Below are 16066 nucleotides of genomic sequence, written 5' to 3'. Positions count from 1 at the left end.
TAAAGTGCTTTAGCTGCCACCTACTTCCGGCCTTTTGTCTCTGTTGGGGGCAGCGGGAACCCCCAACCCTGCTCCCTGTCCCAGGAACAAAGCTTGTAATGGGGAAAGAAGGAGACTTTAATGGAAAACCAAAATATAGGGATCAAAAGTGCAAATTGTGTACCCCCCATAGGGGGGTCATCCCTCACCCCCCTTCAGGGCCCCAGCGGAGACCCAGGGCTTGGAGCTTCTGCCTTAGGTAGCTCTTGAGCTGGGGCAGGCCTCTCTGTGACTCCAGCTCCTCGAAGGGCAGCTGTGGGGAGAGGGCAGCAAGTTACCTGTGGACTGGGAGTGTGGAAATGGGCAGGGCAGGGCAGGACAGCAGCTTACCGGGAGGAGCTGGTATCCCATCAGGCCCAGGTGGCGCTCCCTCAGGGCCCGGGAGCCCAGCAGCACCCTGCCATCACGGCAAAAATGCCAGCGTTCCCGCAGCATCAGCAGCACCCTGAGGGACAGCAGGCAAGGGTCAGGATGGCCGTGGGCCACTGCAGCCCAGGAACCCCGCCACTGCCTTCCTTACCTTTGGACAGGGTCCCTGGTAGTGAGGCTAGAGGCAGCCTGGCCCAGCAGGCAGGACCTTGGAGGGTAGGGAAGGAAGGGGTCCTGGGTCCTCACGGGAAGCACAGCACCAGAACTGCTGACACACAGCAAGAAGTCTGGAGGGGCAGAGGGCCAAGGCCTTAGCTGTGGCTGTCTCCTGGGGCCTGCTGCCTGCCCACCCAGGCTGAACTCACCTGTGCAGTAGCCTGGAGGCACGGTCAGGTCCTGGCGGTATTTCTCTTCCCCCAGCAGCTGGCGCAGCCCCTCAGCTACAATGTCTTTGTGACTGGGGAAGGGGGAAGGGCACAGTTAGTGGTTCCTGGAGTTTCATCCTAGTCTGTCCCAGTGTCAGGCACAGCCATTCTGGGCCCATTTTCTGTCACTATGACTGCTGGAGTGTCGCAGCCTGCAGATAACATGGGCGCTCTGGTTGCTCTGCCCAGTGCTTTCCAAGTGTCCCCTCCCTTCCCCGCAAGCTACCCCATCCACCTGTACTTGCAACGGGAACGGTCGGTGGTGAGCAGCTGGGGGAAGATGGGCACTTGCTGCCTTCGGGGCAGGCGGGGACCCTCATATCCTGGGAGCTCCAGCTCCACAGCCGTGTCCAGCAGGGAGAGGTAGCGACGCACGATCAGAGCATGTGGAGTGCCTGTGGGGGAGTTGGGGACAGCAGCTCGCTGGGTTGCAGAGCGTGCCCACTCTCCCAGGCCCTCAGGGCCCTGCCAGCCGTCTTGTGTGCATACCACTAACATGGTTGATGAAACCCGGCGAGAATACAAAGTGCAGGGCTCTGAGGGGCAGGCAGCGTAGCTGACACAGGGACATCAGGATGTTGACCGTGGCCAGGGGTGACACCCCTGCCTCCCGAGCCAGGATCCTCTCCAGGCAGGGCATAAACTGCTGTTCCAGGGGCCGGTAGTTCAGCCGCCCGAAAGGCAGGACCAGCTTCTGTACCACCTGCCGGGAGAACAGTGTGACCCAGCACGAAGTCTCTCCAATCTGTTCTGCAAGCCAGGGTTTGGGCTAACTTGGCTGTGAGGCTGACACCACTGCAGTAAAGGGAGACTGGTCCCTCTAGCTCCAACACAGACCACCCCCAACAGCATAAGCAGTATCTTGGGAGATTTAGTTGTGGAGTGTGGCCCTAAAGACAAGTAGTGGGACTGATCAAACTAGTGTGGCACTGAGTGCTCTGGGCAACTGCGTACTTGGCATGGGTGCTGGTCCTGATAGCTGGTAGACAGGCTGCTAAAAGGACAATCACAAATATGGTGGCCCTAGGGCACAGAGCAGAGAGGCCCAGCTGAAGTGTTTGCTGGAGACAGAGACCAGCCAAGGCAGACACAGAGTGGAAGAGTTACCAAGATCTTGGGAGCTAGGCCCACCTTGCTGCTGAGCTGAGTTTCGTGGACCACCAGAAAGTGAGCGATGGCTTCCAGAAGCTGGGGCTCCCGCAGCCGATGACGGGCCAGGTGTTGGGCCAAGAGCACCATCACGTGGGGAGTCAGTTCTTCAGGCTTTGCCTCTGTGAGGAAAAGCTTGTTAGGCTGGACCATCAGGTCAGGCCTCCTCCTCCCCCCTCCCCAAGGGCTAGGTTCTAGCCCTCAGTGTCCTTTGCTCCTGCACCACATCCCCCTCCCCCACACCCACCTGCCTGTGACCCACTCCAGCACCTGCCAGGCTGCGGATCAGCTGCTGCCGTGGATAACGCAGCCATCGTGAGCAGCTCAGGGCAGCTTCCAGCCTCTGCCCACCATGGAGGGCAGGCTGCAGAGAGGGAGGTGGCTTGGAAGGTTTGGGAGAGAGGCGGAACTGGCGCTCCTGCTCCAGGGCACGCACCAAAGGCCCATCAGGTGGAAAGCCTGAGGGAGAGGATGGTGGCAGGCCTGTGAGTGCCTTCAGATTGTGGGGTTAGTGAATCCCCATCCTCCCTGTCCACGTCTGTTTCCTGCATGGGAAGGTGCCAGGGTCTAGGTGGAAACACTGCAGAACCGCTGGCTATCATGAGAACATGAGTTATCAGCACATGGGCCGCAGGGGGGAAAGTCTTACACAAAGATGACCAGTAAGCTCTCCCTTCAGGCCAACTGGGACAAAGCGGCTTCCCACTGAAGGGAGCCTAAGTGAGGCTGGAAGGAATGCTGGGAATGCTGATTGACTCATGTCCGCCATGGACAGGGCAAGGAAAGCTGCAACAAGTGCGCCTCTTTGCAATGTGTCATCCTAGCGCCTGTCCGCCATTTCAGGCCTCTCCGCGGCAGGAGCACCCCTCCCTTCTCTGACCCGCTCCAACCCCTTCTCACCAAGTAAGACGGCAAGGTGCAGACACACATGGATGGTGTGAATGTCAAAGGAGGGGCAGTTTCGGATGATGAGTTGACTCAAGTCTTGCAGGGTGGTCTGTTCCACGGGAGGGGGCCGAGGCTGAGACCCCAGGAGCTGGCCCAGGCGACGAAGTGCCACGGGGTAGTGGCAGGCACGCACCTTGGTGGGGTTCTGGCCCAGCCAGCGTAGCAGTTCCCCAGGATTCCTTGCCTGTTCCAGAAGCCGCTGCAGTCCTTGTACGGGACCGGCCTGGGGGCCTCCTCCAAGAGGCCGGTGCCCCCACTTGCTGGACCCCAAAGAGCAGGGCTGTGCTGGCGGGATCAGCAGCAGGCCAGACAGCCGAGCAGGGGAGGCCTGGGCAGACAGCAGGACTCGAAGCATGGAGTTGGGTGACGAAGACCCTAAGGGGTGGCCCAGAAAAAGGGGGTGAGGTTTTCTCCAAAGGAGCTATTTGCTCGTTACCTCACTCCCCATTCAGAGCAACCCTCTAGGACTGCTTTGCCCCCGTCCACTCCTTCCAAGCCACACACATTGTAAACCTTGGGCGTGCTCAGGGCAGCGCCATTTACAAGGCGGCTGCCATGCACTCTCCCCTCTGGTGTTGCTTACAAGTGCCTAGGAGGGTAGGCAGGGCTGGCATCACTTCATCTCATGGATGTGGAAACCAAGGCCACAGTGGCAACGAGGTGTAGGCTGAGGTCATTCGCCAGTTAGTGGTGGCACCCAGTATAGAGCCCAGAAGGCCCTAGAAAGATGCCCTTCCGGCTACCTCCCACTACCGCAGGAGGAAGTGGTGGCGGCGGCCGGGAAGGTGGAACATGCACACCGACCGCAACTGGACACTGCTGGGTTCCATGCTGGGCGTTCCCACTTACCAGCTGCGTGACCTTGGCCAAGTGGCTTCATCTCTCTGCCTGAATCTCTTCACCAGGGAAATGCAACTACAGCTGCCACCTCGCAGGGCGTGGGTGAGACCCGAGTGCGCATCTTTGCAACGGCGCCGACTGGGACATGCTGGGGCCCCCCACTCCCCGTCCAGCCCAGCGACACCAGGGGACAGTGGCCACCAGCTCACATCAGCTCCCACCCCTCTCCCCCAGCCCGGCCGGGCCCGTCCCACAGGTGCCACCCGTACATGACTCCCCAGGCCCCGCGCAGATCGCCGCCTCAGTCGGTCTCGGGGCCCGGGGGCCGGGACTCCCCCGCGGCCTCCTCATCCGCGAGCCACACTCTCCGCCATCTTCCCAGCAGCCCCGGGATCGCCACCGGACGCCAATCCCGGTGCAGCGCTGGCTTGGCCAGCGGAGACGTGGCTCCCGGCAGGCACCGCGAGCTGGGATGCCAAGGGCCCCGCCCCTAGCTTCCGGAAGGTGCGCGCGCACCCCGGGCGGGCCCATTGCCGAGGGGGCGGGGCTGCGGGACCCCAGGCTGCCACTGGGGCGACAGGGCGGAGAGAGGAAGTGAGCACGGCTGGCAGCTGGGCTGGCCGTCCTTCACTGCCTTTCCTCCCAGGGGACCAGGGCCCGCCCCCCACAGACACACACTAAGAGTGAAAATTTCACAGTTACTTTAATCTGCACATATGTCATTGACCTCGGCCCTGGTCACATCCCACCACTGTCTGTGCGTCCCTAAATCAGCCCAATGGCTTGGGTCCACAGGCAGAACACTAAGACGGGTCCACAGGCAGAACACTAAGACGGGCCCAAGGGAGTGGTCTGGCTCTGTCCAGGTCCAAGGCAGCGACAGCAGGTGTCTGATCCCGAGGGGCCCACTGTCAGCGAGGGCTGAGGGCCAGCAGCCCTAGGAGGGGCCCCCGAGCCGTGCAGCTCACAGGCAGGGGGTTCCACCAGCCCCCGAAGCCCTCGGCGGCGAAGGACTGGGCTCCAAGGGAGCGGGAAGAGGCAGGCCGGAGGCGCGGGCCTGGGCAGGCAGCAGTTCCCACTGTGCCGTGGGGAGCAACGTCCAGAGGGGCCGGCGACGCTGCCGAGAGCCCTTGGAGGCACTACGGGCGGTACATGGCGAAGGCCAGGAGGCTGAGCAGTAGAGTGAAGCCTGCTAGGCCCAGAGTGGCGGTCAGCGGGAAGAAGGGCCGGTACTGTATTTGGCAGTACCAGAGCAGGAGTAACAGTAGCAGCAGCAGCGGCAGCAGCAGGCTGCCGATCTCCAGCCCGGAGGGGCTTGGCTCTGACCCCGGCGGGCAAGGGGCATGTGGGGGACCGACCCTCGTGGACACGTGGCAGTGCAGAACGCAGTTGGGGGGGAGGTGAAGGCTGCCCAGGGTCTGTGTGTCGTCGCCTAGCAGTTGCCCTTGGTAGATGAGTCGTACCTGCTGTTCCTGGCCGGGGAACTGGGTCCTGAGGAGAGAGGGACCTGGGTAACAGAGCAGGCCTCAGGCAGTCCTAGTTGCTGCCCCAGAACCACACCACCCAAGCCGCCAGGGAAACAAGCGGGCTCTAGTGTGGGACAGGGGCAGCTGGGTTCCCTCCCACATGGGCGACAGCTCACCCACCTCAGGTGGCCCTCCAGCCATCACCCCTGCCCCATTCCACCGCCTGCTCTCCTCCTCTGCTTACCTTTTCAGGGAGCCAATGGTGTCATGGGGCCAGGCCCTGGCCACCTGTTCTGAATCATTGAGGAATTTCAGCCGCAGCACGAGGGGTTCCTGTGAGGAGTCCGGGGGTGGTGCCGCTGCTGTGACCCCTGGGCCAGGCTCGGGCTGTGCAGCTGGGCCTCTGTGTCTCAGGCTGGAGGTCTCGGCACCTGGGGCCTCTGCTTGGATGCTGTCAGGAGCTGTCACGGCTTGGCCTGGCGACGGGACGGCTGAGGGCTGGGGCGTACTGTCAGTCCCCTCGGAGGTGTGTGTGGAGACCCAGGCGAGTGCCAGCACCAGCAGGCAGGCCAGCACCGCAAACAGGACCGTCACCTCATCACCCACCCCTTCGATCAGGGCCATGGTCCCTGCCTTGCCCGCCAGGCTACCGTGCTGGAGAGGCACAAAAGATCTCATGAAGGGCTGGTTTTTCCCCCGCCCCCGATCTCCCCAAGCCCACCCCACCACAGCTCTCCTCTTCCTCCATTCTCTCACAAAATGCGGGGTATTCTCACTCCCGGCCATCCCAAACCTGCCTCCTCCTATCTTTTCCTGTTACCCCATACCAACTGCTAATCTGTCACCTGAGCTCTGGTCTCAACCAACTCCTCAACTTACAAAACCCCTAGCACCTTTTAAGCATCCCACGAATTTACACTCCTCCACACTTCACCCCAAAGTTACCCTACTTCATACCGGGATGTCTGTCTACCCTTTCATCTACTTTGTCCCTAAGTTCATCTGCCCTTCAGTTGATACTGTTTCTCCATGGGGTAAACCCAGGGCCCCTGCAACCCCATTCACCTCACCCCTACCCCACAGTCAAACCCACCACCGCGCCGCACGGGACTGCCTCCCAAGAGCTTTGCCACCCACACCAAACGTCAAACTCCGCCCTTAGGCAATCTGGAGCCTCTAGGAGCTGCCACCCACTCAACTCGGCCCCCGCCTAGTCCACTCCAGCCCCAACCCGTGGAGGCCTGACACCGCGTCTGCGCTAGAAGACTCGCCAAACCCACCCAGCTGCCAGACTTCACCGCCCCCCGCCACACAGCGCGCGCGCACACACACACACACTCTCTCTCTCCTCCATCACCCCTCCCATCTTCCCGCCCTTCCCCCTTCCCGGAGCCGCAGGAGGCCGCGGGCAATCCCGGGGCGGGGCGAGCGGGACCAAGCTGGCACCCGGGGCGACGGGGTGGGCGCGGTCACGGTGCGGGTACTCACCGCCTAGCTCCACCAGCTCCATCTCGGCCCCTCGGGCACTTCCGGGCGGGAGGCGCCGAGGTCGCAGACACCTGAAGCACCCCTCCTTCCCCGCCGCCGCGGTCCGGAGCATTGTGGGATTTGTAGTCCCGTGCCGTCCCCGCCCTCCTCCCTGCGGACCCACGTGCGCAGCTCGGCGGGCTCTGGTCCCTGCTCTCTGGATCACTGAGGAGGAGAGACTGGCAGGGGCGGCTTTGGAGGTTGGACTAGTGCGCAGAGGTTTGGGCGGTGTCAGGAGCCGCCCCCTCCGCTGCCGGCAGCCAGGGCAGGTGTGGTTCCAGGCGCCAACGTCAGCTGGAGCACGTCAGAGCGCTCTTGTCGGTGGTGCAGTGATGAAAGCGTTGCAGGACTCAGTTGGCTCCTATCCCGGCCTACCCTTATGTAGGAGTGGCTGACCCCTGGGCTGCTCTACCAGGCAGGCTGAAGATGCCATTCCCCATCTTTGCTTGTCCCCTCACCTGGTCCCCTGCAGGACTGTGAAACAAACATGGTCTGTTCAATCACGCATACACATACAATGCTTAGCAGCTTGACCTGCCGTGGACTAGTAAATCTCCTTGAATTTAGGGCCTGGCACGATGGCTGATTGGCTAAATCCTCACCTTGCAAACACCAGGATCCCATATGGGTGCCAGTTCATGTCCTGGCTGCTCCACTTCCCATCCAACTTCCTGTCTGCAGCCTGGAAAGCAGTAACAGACAGCCCAAAGCCTTGGGATCCTGCCACGTGGGAGATGGGGAAGAAGCTCCTGGTTCCTGGCTTCAGATCAGCTCAGCTCAAGCAAATGAGGTCATTTGGGGAGTGAAGCAGCAGATGGGAGATCTTTTTGTCTCTCTTTCTCTCTGTAAATCTGCCTTTTCAATAAAAATAAATCTTTTAATAAATATGTTTTGAACTTGAGTTTTTTTTTTCCCCTAAAACATACCTCCTGCCTCCACTTTGACGAATCGATGGAAGGTTTTATTAAATGTGTGTGAAAGCCTCAGTGGGTGTTTGTTTGTCTTAGCATTAGGACACACCCTCTACTCAAACCTGGCTTGTAAACTGAGTCTTTAGAGTATTATAAAGGATGTTCAGTGCCAGCCTAGCCTGTTCTAATCCCTGTGATTCTTTTGTGCTTCCTCTGAGCTTCTCACATCCTGGATTTTACAGGCCAGCCTAGATTAAAAGTAATCTACCCTAGTTACCCATAGCATAAGCCTACTTGGAGCACACCCCAAATGATACCTTCAGCACGTCAGTTTAGACATGCAACATACAAGCCTAATCTTTAGTTCCTTTCTTCACATTCATCCAAATAATCATTCCACAAACATGTGTTAACTGTATATGAACTCTAGCCCAGGCACAGAGCAAAGTCCACTGGCAGGGGGAATACAATGCTGAATCAGACCCTCGCCCTCTCTCCCTCACAGGACTCACTGCAGACACCCATGTGTAATGGGCCAGCAGTACTAAGGCAGGTGTGTGTGATTACTGGTTTGAGGTACTGAGGAGCCCCTCACCATTGCCATCTTTCTTGCACAATATACCCAGGCAATTTCTTGCTGTCAATTCTATTGAAATGTATAAAAGAGATGTTAGTTACTGGTTTTAAAAATCACGGCACAGGGCCCAGCGCGATAGCATAGTGGTTAAACTCCTTGCCTTGCACGCACCAGGATCCCATATGGGCGCCGGTTCTAATCCCAGCAGCTCCACTTCCCATCCAGCTCCCTGCTTGTGGCCTGGGAAGGCAGTCGAGGACGGCCCAAAGCCTTGGGACTCTGCATCTGTGTGGGAGACCTGGAAGAAGCTCCTGGCTCCTGGCTTTGGATTGGCTCAGCTCCAGCCGTTGCGACCACTTCGGGAGTGAACCATCGGACAGAAGATCTTCCTCTGTGTCTCTCCTCCTCTCTGTATATCTGACTTTGTAATAAAAATAAAATAATTCTTTCAAAAAAAATCACACAGCTCAGGCCCAGTATGGTGGCCTAGTGGTTAAAGTCCTCTCCTTGAATGCGCCAGAATCCCATATGGACACTGGTTCTAATCCTGGCAGCCCTGCTTCCCATCCAGTTCCCCGCTTGTGGCCTGGGAAAGCAGTCAAGGAGAGCCCAAAGTCTTGGGACCCTGCTGCAGCACGGGAGACCTGGAAGAGGCTCCCAGTTTTTGGCTTTGGATTGGCTCAGTTCTCGCCGTTATAGTCGCTTGGGGAGGTAAGAAAGACAGTGTTGTTGGCTGTGTTGGTTCGAGGTACAGTAGATGGGTCATATGGTGGGCAGATCTGTCCAGCTTGGCCCTGAGAAGTGACATGTGTGTAGAAAAGGTGATGGCCGATTTACTGGCTGGGCTCACTGCCCTGTACCTGCCACCCCTTGTGGATTCCAGGATGTGTTATGGGGGTGACGGTGGGGATGTGACTAGGACTATGGATCCCTTTTGGAAATGAGAATGTGGCCTTCCTGACCCAGGAGACAGTGGAAAGACAGGATGGACAAGGGACTAAGGTCAAGGAACTATATGGGAGCCCTGTGGGTGCCTGCTGGTGTCTTGAATGGGGTGGGCAGCAGAAGCAGGCACATTCGATTCGCGCCTCTTCTTTCCTGGCATATCAACTGGCTCTGGCAACATTCAGTGAACCTTCTCATAGGAAGGATCTTTTTGCACAGGCTGCTACAAGAAGACTGGGGTGGGAAACCTTACTGCTCCAAGTGCCACTTCCAACACCAGTCCAAGGAGAATTTTAGAACTGGAAATAAGAGCCGGGAACCCATCCCAGCCTCGGAGGCGCAGCCAGCAGTGGAGAACCCGGGCGGAGAGCCACGGAGAGAACCTCGGCGGAGGGGTGGGCTACAGCTAGACCTCCGGGCCTGAGCACCTGGAGCAGGTGCCGCACCTCTCAGAAGACAGGACACCGCCGAGACAGCGCCGCATCGAGGCTGGGACCGCCTCCTCTGCCGCCAATCTGCACCCTCAGGCGCAGCACACCGCTTGGGACACCCGCCCAGACCGGTGCAGCGAGAGGCGGGGGTACAGCCAGGCCTCGGGAGCAGGCCGGGACAGCGGTACCCTTTGAGCAAGAGGCCCTCGAGGCGGCGTGGGAGGGGGCTGCTGAGGAGGCGGAAGGGCCGCGGCCGGTGGGAGGGCCCCGGGCGCCAGGGCTGGAGTGTGCGGCTTGGGGGTGGAGGCTGCGGGGCGGGCGAGCGCGCGAGGGGCGGGGGCGGCGGGGAGGGGGCTCGGGCTGCGAGTGCCGGAGCTGGCGGGGGCGGCGGTGCGTGCGCATGACGTGGGGGGAGGGCCCGGGCCGCGCGCTCCCGGGCCGTTGTTGTTGCCGCTGGAGGCTGCTGCTCCGAGGCAGCGGGATCGCGGCGCCGGGAAGCGCCCGGCAGCGGCGGCCCACAGCGTGCGCAGCGGTGCCTGCCGGCCTCGGCCCCCGGCCCTCGGCCCCATGCATTAGCTCCGCGCCGCCGACTCCGTAGTCCCGGCCCCGCCAGCCCCCCTCGCGCCCGCTCGCCGCGGCTGCTGCCGCCGCCGCGCCGCCCCGGGCCCCAGCCGGGCCCGCTTCGGGCCCCGCGGCTCCGGAGCCATGAACTTCCAGGCGGGCGGCGGACAGAGCCCGCAGCAGCAGCAGAGCCTGGCGGCTCCGGGGGCCGGCGGCGGCGGTGGTGCGGGGGGCGGCGGGCAGTTCGGCGGTGCGGGGCCGGGGGCCGGGGGCGGCGGCGGGCCTTCGCAGCAGCTGACCGGCGGGGCCCCCCAGCAATTCGCGCTCTCCAATTCGGCGGCCATCCGGGCCGAGATCCAGCGCTTCGAGTCCGTGCATCCCAATATCTACGCCATCTACGACCTGATCGAGCGCATCGAGGATTTGGCGCTGCAGAATCAGATCCGGGAGCACGTCATCTCCATCGAGGGTGAGCGGAGCAGGGGGCTGCGGGAGTCGGGCGCGGTGTCCCTCAAGCCCTGGCCACGCTGTCTGGGTCAGGGGTCCTGGCGCGCCTGCGGTCAGTGACACGCGGTTTGCTGGTCGGCGCTGCGAACCCGGCCTCTAGGATTTGCCCCATCTCGGTCGGGGTCACAATTTGAAGCTGGTGGTCGGATCTTGTTCTTGGTGCCCCAGTGTGTGTGAGGGCAATGTTGTTCGGGGATGAGCGCGCGCCCCGTCCCAGAGGTTCAGGGGACTTGGGCCCTGAGCTGGTTAAGCATGTCCATAGAGGGTGGGCGCGGCAGAGGATCTCTGAGGGCCCTTGGGTGGGGGTGAGGGGGCGTGGGGCTCTGACCCAGGAAGCTTTTCTTAGTTGTTGTCCGTGGGGCGGGGACCGGGGCGTCTAGTTCGTGGATGGCAGCCTTCCCGGGCCCGGTGCCCGCGGGCTTCGGAGGGTGGTTCTGGCCGCGGCGCCCTCTTCCGACGCGCATTCTCCACGCTGCCGCCGCGGCCAGGCGGGGACGCAGGCCAGGCCTGGCGCGCGGGGCTGGGGCGCCGCGACGGCGTGGGAGGTTCTGGCGGGTCGGTCTACGCGCTTGCGGCATCACGCGCGCAGCCGGGCACCCCTCGTGGGCCGCTTGTTTGAGAACTGCTAGGTGCTGACTGACCTGCAGGGATGCTTCACCTTGCATTGTGGACAGAAAAGCCCCCGGCCACTATGGTGCCCGGTGTTCCTTTCTCCGGGCTAGTGGACCTTTGAGTTTTGGGCTGCGACAGGGCCACAGGAAGTGGGGACACATTGCCATCGGAAGCCCCACGACCCCTGATGTCGCAGGCACCCCAGTGGCACGGTGACCTTCGAGTGTGCATGGCCAGATGGGCCTCTCCCTGGGCCATCTGCTTCCTCCTTCAGCATGGGGGACGCCCACCAGCAAGCAGGTGGTGGAGTGGGCCTGGTAATCCAGAGAGAGCCAAAGGCCTTGGTCCTCTCTTCCTGTCCTGTGTGAGGTTCCGGGGCTCCTGCCTTTCGCACCCTCCTTCTGCTTTCAGAGGTCCCCTAGCCAGAGAACAGATACTTGGTGTGTGGAGTGGAGAGCTGCCCTTAGACCTGGGGGCTTGCCCTTCTGCTGTGATGTTCTAGTCTGGTTCCTGCCCTTTCTCCAGCTGGCTCCCATCTCTTTCCTCTCAAGACCTGAGTTCAATGTGAACTAATTAGGTAATGGGAAAAACTCATTAACACAGATCTGGGTAAATGGCCTGGATCAGCTCCGTGGCTGGGGACTGCGAGGTGGCATTTGTGTAAGCCAGGGGGCCCCAGAGACAAGAGACGACCAGTTTTATCTCCTCTGAATATGAGGAGCTGAAGTATGGGGTGATGGTGGGCAGGAACCCTGTGACCTACAGCTTCACTTGGCCTTGGAGGAAGTGAGTTTTAAACTCCAAGTTTTTAACCCCAGTCCCTTTTGGAAATGCGGAGACTGGTGGAGGGGCTTAGGGGAGGGATGAGCTCGCTGCTCTAGAGTCCTTCCCAAAGTAGGGAAAGGCTGGGTGCTGCCCTGCAGCTGTGTCCAGCTATCCCTGGCACCCGGAAGGTGTCTGGTTGGGCATCTTGTGTGATGTGAAGGCAGGGACTCCTGGGGTGCGTTTGGGTTTTTACCTCCATCTTAAATTCAACACGACAAGCAGGATTTCCCCTTCTGGAGCAGCCCTGCTCCCCCAACAACTTCCCCATTGCGGTTTGGAAATACCCCGGGTTCCCATCTGCTTAGCGTGCACGCTGGCTGTCACTGCCACGAAATCCTGGGACCCGATGTCTCATTGTCACCAGACCCAGCCAGCTGCTCCACACACATCCCTCCCCAGCTCTCTGCCACTGCCTGTCCTGATGGTTGACCCCTCCTGGAAGACCCCCATCCCCCAGTTTTTGCCTTCTCCTGCTTTTTTTCCTCCGGTCTCCAAGCACCTATCTTGACTACCCTCCTCCCTGCTTGCTTTCCCACTGCTGTCGCCTTAGCTTTTCTGCTGTCGGCAGGCTTAAAAAAAAAAAATCCAACTCCTTCCATTTTTGCCCTATATGCTTCCTGTGGTGGAACTTCTCTCCATCTGCCCTACCAGATTGCCGTGTCCTGCAACGCGCCACGCCTGTCCCCATCTCTCTCTGGGGAAGGAGAGGAGTGGCTTCTCCAGGCATTTCCCAGCTCACCCCAAGCTGGGACTGAGCCCCCCACCAGGACCCGCATACCTGAGCTGTTACATAAACCCATCCCTTCTCAAGGAGGCTGCAGCCTGTGTCCCCTGGAGTGCGAGCCTTTGGTGGAGAGGGTGACATTTCCAAGGTGCCTCGCGAAGCCTCCTCTTGTTAGCTCAAAGGGGAAGATGTGTGCCTCCTGCCTCTGCCTGTGACCTGGGTGATGCAGTCACAATCCATTAGGCAGCGAGGCAGTGTGGTGCAGTGGGCACTGTGCCCTTCCGACCCCTCTCTGCTCCTGTCAGTGACCCCTGGGTCTGGGCCCAGGTAATGTGCATTCAGCTTCCCTGTGTCTCAGGACTTGAGAGGAGCACACTGTGTTGGAAATTCCATCCCTAATGAAGGTCAAGGAAAGAGAAAACCTGAGCATTACTTGGTCTTAGGCATTGAGAGCTTTGTAACTGTGGGCAAGTCTGGGCGCTGGTAGCTGCTGCTGCTTCCTTTTTTTTTTTTTTAAGATTTATTTTACTTTTTTATTGGAAAGTCAGATATAGAGAGAAGGAGAGACAGAGAGGAAGATGTTCCATCTGCCTACTCACTCCCCAAACAGCTGATCCAAAGCCAGGAGCCTGAAGCATCTTCCAGGTCTTTCACATGGGTGCAGGGTCCCAAGGCTTTAGGCCATCCTCAAATGCTTTCCCAGGCCACAAGCAGGGAGCTGGCTGGGAAGCGGGGCTGCCGGGATTAGAACTGGCACTCATATGGGATCCCAGCTCATGCAAAGCAAGAACTTTAGCTGCTAGGCTACCGCATTGGACCCGGCTGGCAGCTTCTTAATCATCCTTGGCTTGCCGGTAGGAAACTGAGGCTTGGAAAAGGACAAGAGAGACCTAGGCTGGTATGGAAAGGCTCCCACTCGGCATTCTTCCTCTTCACGGGAAGAGGGCCCTTGACTTGTCTGCTTCTCCTGGCTGTGTCCTAGAGAGATGAAGGAGGCAGCGGTGCCTGGGACTATAACCCAGGGGACAGGGCCGAGGAGGGAGGGGCGGCCATCAGTTATGTGAGCCTGGGATTCTGGGCCAAGCCAGCCAGGAGCCAGGAGAAGGAGCCAGCTTCCCGCAGGTGGTCTGGAAAGGCCTGTGGATCTTGGAGCAGGTGTGCATGGCTCTGGCAAAGGCCATTCCCTGAGGGCAGGGCAGGGCAGGCCAGGCTGGGGAGAGTGACTGGTGGGGAGGGGGGCTTAGAACAGCTGGTGTTTCTGGCTAAGGGCTCACAGCCCCAGCCTGGAAGTAGTGTGACCATGTGTGTGCCCTATGGCTGTCATGGTGTGTGCAGGAACCCAGCTTTGTAGGAGGTGACTTGTTTGTTTTTTGCCTTCCCCCAGGCTTTTCTTTCTGTGTGTGTTTAAACAGCGACTCTGGGTTTGAATTAGTGTCACCCTCACCTTCCTGCACGCACTCAGTTTCCAGTTTGCCTGGGTACATCCTTGAGGGAGGAGAGGGGAGCTGTGGGGTTCTCCTGTTGGCTTCTGGGGCACCAGCAGGGGCCAGGTGTGGCAGAGGGAGCAGGCGCCATTCCCCTCTCTCCCGCAGCCTGGGGTTTTAGAATTGGTCCGGCATTTCCTGTTTGTCTTGTGCTTTGGTCCTGGAGTCGTCCTGTGTTGGGGAACTGGAGATGACGGTATCCATTTTAGAGCTAGGGAAGTGTTCTCCTGAGCCAGCTGGCTTTTCTTCCTGTTGGCAGTAGTGGCCGGAAGAGTCACCTGGGACCTGCTACACTTCATACATTGTTGAGGCTCCCTTGGAACCCGAGTGGGGAGGTTGGGACCCATGTCAGTCACTCTCTCTGGGGCCATCGTGGCGCTGAGGCTGTTGGGGAATTAGGGCCTGGGACCAAGCTGCCTTTGTAGGTCTTTGTACAGAGGCATTCTAGGAATTCTGAAAAAGAGGAAACCCCTATGGGTGCTGGCTGCATTTGTTCCACATCCATTGATTTGGCTCCTACTGGGTGGCCCAGTTGCAGGTAGCATTGTGGAAAGCAGAACAAAGAGGAGGAAAGAAGAGAAGATTGGAGGGGTTGGGTTCAGCAGGCATCAGGAAAATGGCTCAGCAGATGGGAGGTGCTGAGCGGTAAAACCCAGGTATTTGAAAAACTGGGGCAAAGCCTAGAGACTGGGGAAGATGCATTGAAATGCATTGAAATGCCTTGCTCCAGATCCAATGTGGGGACCTCAGGTGTCAGGAGGAAGATTTCCATCTGTGACCATGCAGACAGTCCTTGTGCCCCAGTATCATCAGCCTCCATCTTCCTGCCTGGTTTGTCTCCGTTATAAAGTGTGTGGCAGGCAGGGGAGCTTGGGTTTTCCCAGGCAGAGGAATGGGATCCTGAAGCCAGCCGTGGCATGAGATGACGGTCCCTGGCTGCACCATTGAGTCCCTTCTGAGATAGGTGGGTAGAACATTAGTGGATGAGGTTTAAGTGCTGCCTCTCTCTTTTTTTTTAAGGTTTATTTATTTATTTTATTGTTTATTAGAAAGAGTTACAGAAAGAGAAAGAGAGAGAGAGAGAGATCTTCCATCTGATGGTTCACTCCTCAAATGGCCACAATGGCTAGAGTGGGGCTGGTCTGAAACTAGGAGCCAGGGGCCTCCTCCAGGTCTCCCGCATAGGTTCAGGGCCCTGCTTTCCCAGGAGCAGCAACAGGAAGCTGAATTGGAAGTGGAACAGCTGTGATTCAAACTGGCCTCCATATGGGATGCCGGCACTTCATCCCATTTGAAGAGGTGCTGGTTTCACCTAGTGCAACAGCCCTGGCCCCTAAGGCTTTCTCTTAATATGGGCTTATTTCTATCTCTCCGTATTTATTCTTTTTAAAGATTATTTATTTTTATTGGAAATGCAAATTTACAGAGAGAAGCAGAGACTGTGACAAAGATCTTCCGTCCACTGGTTCACTCCCCAAGTGTCCACAATGGAGCTGAGCTGATCCGAAGCCAGCAGCTTCTTCTAAATTTGTTTTTAAAGATTTATTTTATTTTTATTGGAAAGTCAGATATACAGAAAGGAGGAGAGACAGAGAGGAAGGTCTTCCTCCTGTTCCCCCCAAGTGGCCGCAACAGCCGGAGATTTGCCGATCTAAAGTCAGGAGCTTCTTCCAGGTATTCCATGTAGGTACAGGGTCCCAAGGCCTTGGGTCATCCTCGACTGTCT

The 16066-nt window shown here is 59.1% G+C and overlaps 3 protein-coding genes across 6 annotated transcripts in view; 1 reads left to right on the top strand and 2 right to left on the bottom strand.

Moving 5' to 3' along the window:
• Positions 1-99: 99 nt before the first annotated feature.
• Positions 100-4244, bottom strand: FASTK (Fas activated serine/threonine kinase). Of its 2 annotated transcripts, XM_004594416.3 has the most exons (10): positions 4040-4243; positions 2883-3305; positions 2253-2441; positions 1965-2104; positions 1323-1536; positions 1069-1228; positions 774-865; positions 560-695; positions 370-484; positions 100-292 (listed from the first exon to the last, which is right to left on the bottom strand). In XM_004594416.3, the coding sequence occupies exons 1-10, from the start codon at positions 4119-4121 to the stop codon at positions 185-187; spliced, it is 1659 nt and encodes a 552-aa protein (XP_004594473.2). In that variant the 5' UTR covers positions 4122-4243; the 3' UTR covers positions 100-184. The 2 variants fall into 2 exon arrangements, with proteins under 2 accessions (XP_004594473.2, XP_058537285.1); XM_058681302.1 differs by lacking the exon at positions 2253-2441 and having other exon boundaries at positions 4040-4244.
• A 342-nt stretch (positions 4245-4586) lies between these two features.
• On the bottom strand, positions 4587-6940 carry TMUB1 (transmembrane and ubiquitin like domain containing 1). Its single transcript, XM_004594415.3, has 3 exons — positions 6725-6940; positions 5481-5890; positions 4587-5261 (listed from the first exon to the last, which is right to left on the bottom strand). The coding sequence occupies exons 2-3, from the start codon at positions 5858-5860 to the stop codon at positions 4910-4912; spliced, it is 732 nt and encodes a 243-aa protein (XP_004594472.2). The 5' UTR covers positions 5861-5890; positions 6725-6940; the 3' UTR covers positions 4587-4909.
• A 3392-nt stretch (positions 6941-10332) lies between these two features.
• The window catches only part of AGAP3 (ArfGAP with GTPase domain, ankyrin repeat and PH domain 3), a 51997-nt gene continuing 46263 nt past the window's right edge, over positions 10333-16066 (top strand). For all 3 annotated transcript variants that reach the window (XM_036497299.2, XM_036497297.2, XM_058681344.1), the window contains exon 1: positions 10333-10657. In XM_036497299.2, coding sequence (XP_036353192.2) covers positions 10333-10657 — 325 coding nt within the window. The remainder of the gene's footprint in view (positions 10658-16066) is intronic.

The sequence above is a fragment of the Ochotona princeps genome, chromosome 25, assembly GCF_030435755.1.
Source record: "Ochotona princeps isolate mOchPri1 chromosome 25, mOchPri1.hap1, whole genome shotgun sequence".
NCBI lineage: Eukaryota > Metazoa > Chordata > Mammalia > Lagomorpha > Ochotonidae > Ochotona > Ochotona princeps.
Note: the sequence above shows the minus strand (reverse complement) of the source record. Positions and strands in the feature narration are given on the sequence as shown.

Bases quoted from the DNA above. Each gene is read 5' to 3' on its own strand.
- FASTK (XM_004594416.3), bottom strand. From the start codon at position 4,121: ATGAGGAGGCCGCGGGGGAGTCCCGGCCCCCGGGCCCCGAGACCGACT. The intron at 696-773 runs GTGAGTTCAGCC...CTGCCCCTCCAG, and splicing joins GCCTCCAGGCTACTGCACAG to ACTTCTTGCTGTGTGTCAGC. The intron at 293-369 runs GTAAGCTGCTGT...CTCTCCCCACAG, and splicing joins TGGGATACCAGCTCCTCCCG to CTGCCCTTCGAGGAGCTGGA.
- TMUB1 (XM_004594415.3), bottom strand. From the start codon at position 5,860: ATGGCCCTGATCGAAGGGGTGGGTGATGAGGTGACGGTCCTGTTTGCG. The intron at 5,262-5,480 runs GTAAGCAGAGGA...CTCTCTCCTCAG, and splicing joins ACCATTGGCTCCCTGAAAAG to GACCCAGTTCCCCGGCCAGG.